The sequence below is a fragment of the Nicotiana tabacum genome, chromosome 3, assembly GCF_000715075.1.
Source record: "Nicotiana tabacum cultivar K326 chromosome 3, ASM71507v2, whole genome shotgun sequence".
NCBI lineage: Eukaryota > Viridiplantae > Streptophyta > Magnoliopsida > Solanales > Solanaceae > Nicotiana > Nicotiana tabacum.
This window is the reverse complement of record NC_134082.1, coordinates 211,033,947-211,042,412: the sequence shown is the minus strand read 5'-3', so window position 1 is coordinate 211,042,412 and position 8,466 is coordinate 211,033,947. Positions and strand designations below refer to the sequence as shown.

Below are 8,466 nucleotides of genomic sequence, written 5' to 3'. Positions count from 1 at the left end.
GGCCAAAGTAAGCTATCAGTAGCTCATCTTTTCCCCCTGCTCCCCTCATTTTGCTTCAAAAACCCCGCAGATGTGCCATAGGATCGCCATGCCCTTCGTACAAATCGAACTTGGGCATCTTGAACCCTGCTGGTAATTGGACGTCAGGGAAAGGGCATAGATCCTTGTAGGCCACACTGACCTGGTTGCCTAACCCGTGTATGTTCCTGAAGGACTGCTCCAGGCTTTTAAATTTCCGCATCACCTCATCCTGCTCTGGGCTCTTTGCCGGCTTTTCAATCTCCGCCGGGACCTCAAAGTGGGGATTATAGGTATGTGGCTCGGGTGCTTTGAATGTGATTTCAAGAGGGTAATATTGTGTGTCGTGAGCCTGAAACATCGGCTCGCTAGATGATCTGTGCAATGGGGCTGGGGGAGATGCTACAAAGACGGGAACATTTGGTGGAGGAGGGTTTTGACTGGGTGGTGGGGCTTGGTGATCATAGGCCTCTCTTCCCTGATAGTAGTGATGGCTTGGGAAACTCGTTGAAGGGCCAGTGGAAAGGTATTCCGGCGTGTTTATTGGTTGGAGGGTAGGAGTAACGGGTAGTTCCTGTCCCTTCTGGGCTCTAGCTAAGGCTATCCGCATTTCATTCATTTCTAGCCTCATTTTTTCCATTTTCTCCAAGGCATCCTTCAGCATCTGATTGGCCGTCTTTTCTGACTCAACGCTGTTGTCTGACCCAGTCATGATTTCTGGTATAGGACCTTTCGATCTTGTTTGATAATGGTACTGTGCCAGCACGCCCTAACAAACTAACTGGTATTGGATTGAAAAACAACAAACTTGTCAGTGTTAGCGTCTTAACAAATATTGTAATTGCACATTGGGATGCAATGTTCCTAGGCAGTTAACCATTTCTAACATGCTTTTGCTCTGACCGCACGCATCATCCCGGCTTATTTTATTTACCTCTTTCGAGTGTTCCAGAATCTCCTTTTTCTTCTTCTCCCTCTCTCTCTCCTTTTTTTTATATTTTTTATTTTTTTATTATTTAACAATTACGATGGAATCCTATAGAGATTGCCTACGCATCGTGACCCCGCACGAATGAGACCAAACGTAGTTCATGCAGAAAGATTTTCAATGTTTCATTACTTAAAACAAACATTACAAACTAAAATCCTTTTTGCAGAAAGAAAATGACAAACGTAAACTAAGGTCAGATACAAGTTCCAAGACTACGGAAACACTTTGATGTGAAAAAACAATGGACAGACAAACCATAGGCTAAAAAAATATATAAAGAAATACAGACACGAACTACGCATACTCTAAAGCTTCAAATATGGGTGCCTGCGGGGCATCGTTCGGCCTCGCCGCGGGCCTAGGTTCCAAGTCCCTTTTGAGTTGCTCTAATTCATTCATGGTCCGTTTCACATAGATCAGCACTGCTGAGACAAAAGTAGCATGGGTCATGTCTTCACAAGCGCGACATCTTCTAAAAATGGCGCGGGCAATGGCTCTAATCCTGTCCCTTGCTTGCTTCTTTTCTAGAATCAGGCATTTTATTTGATCACTGCATGTTTTCAATGCCTAAGAATCCTGCATATGCTGATTTTTCAGTTGCCGCACTTCTACCTCCATTTGGGCCAACAAGTCGTAACAGTGTCCGCTTTCAATTTGGAAATCCTCAGCCTGCTTAACTGCTTTACCATCAAGTGTAGCCACCTTTCTCTTCATGTTGGCAAGAGCTTTCTCGTGGTCGCGTTTCAATTGATTCAAGTATCGGCGATGCTTATCTGCTCTTGTACCCCACTGTGCTTTGAGTTTTGCCATGATGTTCTCAGATTTTTCTAAACCATACCGCCATTCCCTGACTTTATTTTTCAGCCCTTTTATCAACTGCTCATCTGATCGACTCCTTGGTTGTTTATCAGGAGCCATTCTCAATTTCTGGATTTGGGCCCTAAGTTCTTCATTTTCTTGGGCCAATCTATTCCTTTCACCTCGATCCGCAGCAACTTGCACACTGTTATTGAATTTCAGACTTTCAACTTGTTGCTTCAACTCACCGATCTCCGCCCGATAACCCTTTTCCTTTGCTAACCAGTTCCATTGCTCCTGGGATGACTCAGCAAAATCTATGAGATGAGGTCTTTTAGCTGGTCTCCCGCAGGACGTGTCACCTCTGAACCAAGCGTGATACCCCGGGGAAACTTCTCCTTTAGCTGTATCCAACACGCAAGTATTTGCCGTCAAATGTTGACACTCACTCCAGATCTAGCGAACTTCTTTTTCGGGGAACCGACCGTCAGGACTGATTTCAACCACCCGGGTACTCAAGTCTTCATCTTTCGGAACTACTTGATACCTCCCAAGTTGCCTCAAAACCCGATACGGTACATAGGGTTGGATGCTTTTGAGTCCCATCAACAGAAAGTGGGGCCTGGTTGCCGGCATGTATAGGATTTCCTCAACAGGCAACCATCCGAGCATCCACTGGATTTGGTTGGCAGTGAGAGTTCGGAAGAATGACATCCAAGCTGTGACTTCCTCGGGTAGACTAACCCCTTTGATTCTTGTGTAAAATTCTCCAATGCAAGTCTTCTCGGGCGAACCGTAACCCAAGAGCTGGGAGCGGTGGCATAAATTATCGGTCATCCACATTTGCAACAATAGGTTACATCCCTCGAAAAAGTTGCCCCCGGCTCGGAAAGCAGTGAGAGCCCGGAAGATGTCAGCCATAATCATAGGCGCCAGAGTGCTTTTATCTTGGGTGAGCAAGGTACTGACGACCCCAGCTACTTTCAAATCAATGTTTCCGTCTTTCCTTGGGAATACTATAAGACCCAAAAAAGCTATCATAAAAGCTACCAGCCTGTGTTCATCCCACTTCTGTCGGTTATCTCTACTGCATAGTTTGAAGTCTGGCTTATTGAACCCGCCCACGTGGCCGTATCTAGCATATATGAGGCGGAGACTGCAGAAACCTTTTGCAAAATCTGGATGGTGAAATGTTCGGGGTATTTTTAGGGAATCCAGAAACCGGTGTACAGTGACGGCCCTGGGTGCAATCAAGTACTTGAACCTTAACAGAGCTTCATCATTTCCGATGTATCCCGCTATTTCTTCCAATGTCGGGAAGAGCTCAAAGTCCGAGAAGTGGAATACATTATGTGCTGAATCCCAACAAGTGACCAATGATCTGATAATATCACCCCGAGGCTGGATGTTTAGCAAATCCGGGAGATCTTTCAGATACTTCTTTACTTTGTCTTGCCCTTCCTTGCCTAGGTCATTCCACCATAATCGCAACTCAAAAGGGATCTTGGTCATTATTGAAAAGGGTTCGTTTTGTATTGTGCTCATCCTGCACATTTATTAAGGTGATTATGCCAACGAAAAACTTTTATTTGACTCAAAATAAAACTATCTATATTCTTTCCCAAGATTTTTTTTTTCAAAACGATGGGCTCGGTTTTCAAATGCGGCCTTTTAGCACTTCGAGAACGAAGCATTTAAGGTTGCGAGAGTCAACTGGTCAAAAATCAAAAATGATGACCAAAGATGGTCGTTTATGCAATGTCAGCCTTCCGGCGTTCTGTTTAGGAACATTCGGCTATTTTTGCAAAAAACGGCATCATCCGACTTATTTATAACGAAAATTAAAATAGACTTTTTGGATATTTTTTACAAAAAGGGAGGTTGGACCCGATGAGGGTTGCCTACGTATCTCACACCCATTGAGAATCAAACCAGCGTAGTTCGGGCCAATAAACCAATTAATTTTGAAAACAAATATATTTTCCATTTTTTAGCAAAAGACACTATTTTTCCTTCCTGTTTGTTTTTTGAAAACAAAGCAAACTAAAATAAAGGATTCTTTCCTACACTGAATGCTTTTTATTTCTCTCTATTTTTTTTTATTATGGGTAAATAAATAAAAAATTAAAAATTAAAATATTTTTTTAAAAAAAATCGGCAGAGTTCTGATAGTACTTGGACACTCGGTTTTCTAAAAGAATCAATTAACTCCCTATTTGTTATTTCTCTCTTTTTCTTCCTTTTTTTTTCAATTTTCCAACGTTCCCAAGATTAAAGCCGGTCAACATGCGGGTTTGGAACAAATAAATGCACAGCATAAATAGGATGCATCAGGATGGTCTTTTCATTTCAGGTTGCTAATCCTAGACGGACCCAACCCCTGTGTTTGTGTTGAGTCCCCTAAGTCAAATGCAACATGATGCAAATAATCGTTCCTACTAGGGATCCGACATGAAGTTTTGTTATATTAAGTTTCAAACCTGGGTTTTTTGTTCTAAACCTGGCTTACCCGAGCGGACAACTCGAGTCGAGGAGGGGGCAACTTTCCGGGAACCAAAAGGCCATCCGACTTAGTAACTTGTCCGAGCCTCTTTTTTATTTCAGGGTATGACACTAACATAATAGGGAGTCTCAACCAGTAAGCACATCCCCAGAGGTGAGGAGAGAAGGGTTCAGCACAGTTTATATATACAGTCAGATAATATCAAAGCGGTAACAAGACATCATTTTGCACATTAAGCATGTATCATATGAAAATATCAGATAATAAAGCAACATTATAACAGTTTATCAAAGGCTCGAATTTCTAACCCTGAACCATTGGATCTGGGTATACTCCCCAGCAGAGTCGCCAGAGCTGTCACACCTCCTTTTTCCATACCCGCGAGGGTACAAGGGAGTTTTTCCAATTAAAGGACAATCGAAACGGGATTTGTTTATTTATTTCAGAGTCGCCACTTGGGAGATTTAGGGTGTCCCAAGTCACCAATTTTAATCCCGAATCGAGGAAAAGAATGACTCCATATTACAGTCTGCGTACCAGAAATCCGGATAAGGAATTCTGTTAACCCGGGAGAAGGTGTTAGGCATTCCCGAGTTCCGTGGTTCTAGCACGGTCGCTCAACTGTTATATTCGGCTTGATTATCTGATTTTATACAAATATGAACTTATGTGCAAATTTTAACTTTTTACCGCTTTCATAATTACTATTATTATTTTTTACAAGGAACTGCAACGTTGTGAAAATGTATCTCGAACCGCGTTACAATCAATGTACCCGTGGTCGTCGACACACTTTGACTCCGTTGAGATTTTGAATTTGGGTCACATCAATGTGCACCCAAGTTTAAGGAAATTAAATTATTAAAGGCGCGCCTAGAACGACTAGCGTATTGTTGTTTTGGGAAAGGCCGTAAAATTTCTCTAGACGGCCAACTCTGATGTTCTAAGTATTTAATGCATACATTTGTGAGGGCCCCGCAATCTATACATTTTACTAGGCGAGACTCATCTCATTTATTTTAAGTGGACAAATCCTAAAGCGACTACATTTTTCTATTAAAATTAGTCTCTAAAATAAAGAAAGAAAATCCTAATTAATTACGAGCTTAAAAATAATAACACATAACATACTAATTGCTAGATTAAGACAAATATTAATAGAAAGGAATTTTACTAAAAATAAATAAAAAAATTCGAAATTGTAAAATTTTTACGAAGTTCGACAATTAAAAAAAAATCAAAAGATCCTGATTATAGCTAACTTAAAGCTTACATTGTTATAAAAAAAACTATTGAAATTAGTTATTCAAAACCATTTAAAACTAGATTTAACCATAATTACTAAAGCTTATTAAAAAGTTTATTAAACTTAAACGTTGACTCTTTTTGCTCAAACTCGCACCTAATGGATTAATGCTCTTAGCCTTGCAACGTTGAATCACCCATTAAAACATCATTTCAGTTTTTTTCTTAAAAAATGAAAATATTTTGTAAAAAAAATATTTTTTATTTTTATTTTTTACAAATTTCTTTATCAAGTTTTTTTTTCAAAAAAAAAATTGAATAAATGACGAAAAAAATAAAATAATAATAAAAAAACGAAAATATTTGTAAGCCTGCAGATTCTACAAAATTATTGGCCTATTATGTTTGCCTATTATTTGCGGGCCTTTGTTATTAACAAAATTTAAAGATAGAAAGAAAACTCAAATTGCTTCTATTTCAAAATTTGCAAATTCAAATCTAGAGTTTACTAACCTTCCCTCAAATTAAGTCGGTTTCCCGTATTGAATATTTACTAACGATTTGAATGCGATTTTAAGCTAAAAAATTAACAAAGCCGAAACTAATACTTATGGTGTTCATACTGACACCCATCCACTAGTCCCGCAGTTTAATATTTCGCATAATAAATACTTCTACCATTTACATAACATGAGACACATAATGAATATTTAACTAAAAATGCGAATATTCTATAATTTAAAAAAAACTTAAATCTTCCGGCCATTTCATTTCATCTTCAATACATATGTTGAAATGATTCAGAGTAGTGTACCTGGTATTTGAATACAAAGAAAGGAAGAATAGGATCAGCAGCAGTAGCAACAGCGCGGCAACAACAAACAATCAACAGTCAGAAAACCCAGTAGTAGACTTGAAAACCGAACAAAAATTCCAGCAACCACCCAATAAAGCAATAACAAAGGACCAACAGTTAATTCAAGAAACCAATTGAAAATCCCGGAAGCAAACAGTAGGCAGAAATCACACTCAGGAATATACGGAAAATAGTATTCAGATATTTTAGAAATCCTCTTCTTCAAGATTAAAAGTATGTTCTTATCTCCTCTTTAGTTCTGAAATTTTTTATCTCTCCCAAAAAATTCTCCTCCCTATTAAGTGTCAAATGAGTCTCTTATATATCCAAGCAAGACCTAATCCTTCCACTATGTGGACCCTTTAACTTTTATTATTAATCACACTTTTACTTTAGTAAAAGTAGTCAACGTGGGCCCTCCGTGTTCTCTTTTTTTGAAAAGTAGTCAAAGTGGGCCCCCATGTTCCCTCTTTTTGCAAAGTAGACATCATTACACGCCTTTTCCTTTTTGCTTTTATCATTATGTCTGGTCCCCACCATAATTAAATAATTTGTAATTGGTTAATTTCCATTTTACCCCTAAAACTACTGTTACGCCCCGATTCAAAATCTGTTTAACTTCAAAATTATCTAAGAACCTAAAATTAAATTACCAGCTATAACCAATCCTTAATCCAGTTCAATCAACGAATTCCAACTTAAACTATGAACAACGAATCAATAATCGGAATTATTTTGACTGAACGATATTTTTTTAACAACACATATATTTGCATATTCAATAATATTAACAAACAAATATATTCAAATTAAACAAAATAAATGAACAGATTCAAATCACTAAAACTCAACTAATCAATTAATCTTCAAATTAAATCCAACAATATTATAACAAAGATTCATGATTCAAACAAAATCAAAGATTACAAACCAAAACATAAACTCACATTAATTCACTAGATTAAAACGAACTTCAAACAATCAATAAACACGAATTAAATCTAAATTAAACAACAAAGAACAGATTCAAGCGATTAAACTAACATATTTCTATATTACAACTTAATTCTTTTAAACGAATAAAATAAACCGAAGAAATAATTGATTGAATTTCAACTTGAATCTAACCATATTAAAATTAAACTAACAATTTCTTTTACGAAAATAAATAAAAACACATGAAACAAACCAAAATAAGTAATTAAATTTCAATTGATTATAACAACATTAAAAATTAAACTAACAATTTCTTTTACAAAAACAAATAAAACACATGAAATAAACTGAAAAACAATTAATTAAATTTCAATTCGAATCTAACAACATTAAAATCAAACTAACAATTTCTTTTTACAAAAATAAATAAAAGCACATGAAATAAGCTGAAAAACTAATTAATCAAAGTTACATTTAAATCTTAAAATTAAATCAACAAAACATATGAACAAACTAGAAAATTAATTCAACAATAGACACGAACAAAACAAGAATCGAACATTTATCGATTTTAGATCCGAGAATATCAAAATAAAAATACGGGCAACATGAAACTCAAATCTACTAACCGGATCGAAGCGACGACGAACTCGAACGGAAAGTAGTTTGTTTGTTTGGAAAAGGACGGAGAAGGAAGCATGGCAGCAGCGCGAACAATGAAGAAATGCAACAACAACAATGACATGATCTTGGAGAAGAAGAATCCAACGTGATCTTGGAGGATAAGGAGCGCGGGCAGCAGCAAATGGACAGTGAAGAACGCAGCAGCAGTCCGAAGCTAGATGGTCGTCTTGTTCAGGTGTCGTTTGGTGGTAGTCCATGGCAGCGTGGCAGCAGCCATGGCTGGAGCAACTCGCCGGATGAAGAAGGAGAAACAGCAGTAGCGACGAGCGAAGAAGAGGAAACAACGGGCAACAATACGACGGGATCTCGTGCTCGTTTGAAGAGCATGGAGACGCAGCCATGGCGAACAGCAATGATGAGATCTTTTGATCATTTTGAAGAGCTATAAACGCAGCCATGGCGGGCAGCATGTGACGAGGAAGAAGAAGCAAAGCA

General features: G+C 38.0%; 1 protein-coding gene across 1 annotated transcript; it reads right to left on the bottom strand.

Annotated features, from left to right (window-relative positions):
* Window positions 1-1,175: 1,175 nt before the first annotated feature.
* On the bottom strand, window positions 1,176-7,337 carry LOC142179600 (uncharacterized). Its single transcript, XM_075250538.1, has 2 exons — window positions 6,370-7,337; window positions 1,176-3,353 (listed from the first exon to the last, which is right to left on the bottom strand). Exon 2 carries the CDS (start codon window positions 3,350-3,352, stop codon window positions 2,264-2,266), a length of 1,089 nt encoding a protein of 362 aa, XP_075106639.1. The 5' UTR covers window position 3,353; window positions 6,370-7,337; the 3' UTR covers window positions 1,176-2,263.
* Between the last annotated feature and the right edge of the window lie 1,129 nt (window positions 7,338-8,466).

Coding starts and splice junctions, on each gene's coding strand:
- LOC142179600 (XM_075250538.1), bottom strand. CDS start 3,352: ATGAGCACAATACAAAACGAACCCTTTTCAATAATGACCAAGATCCCT.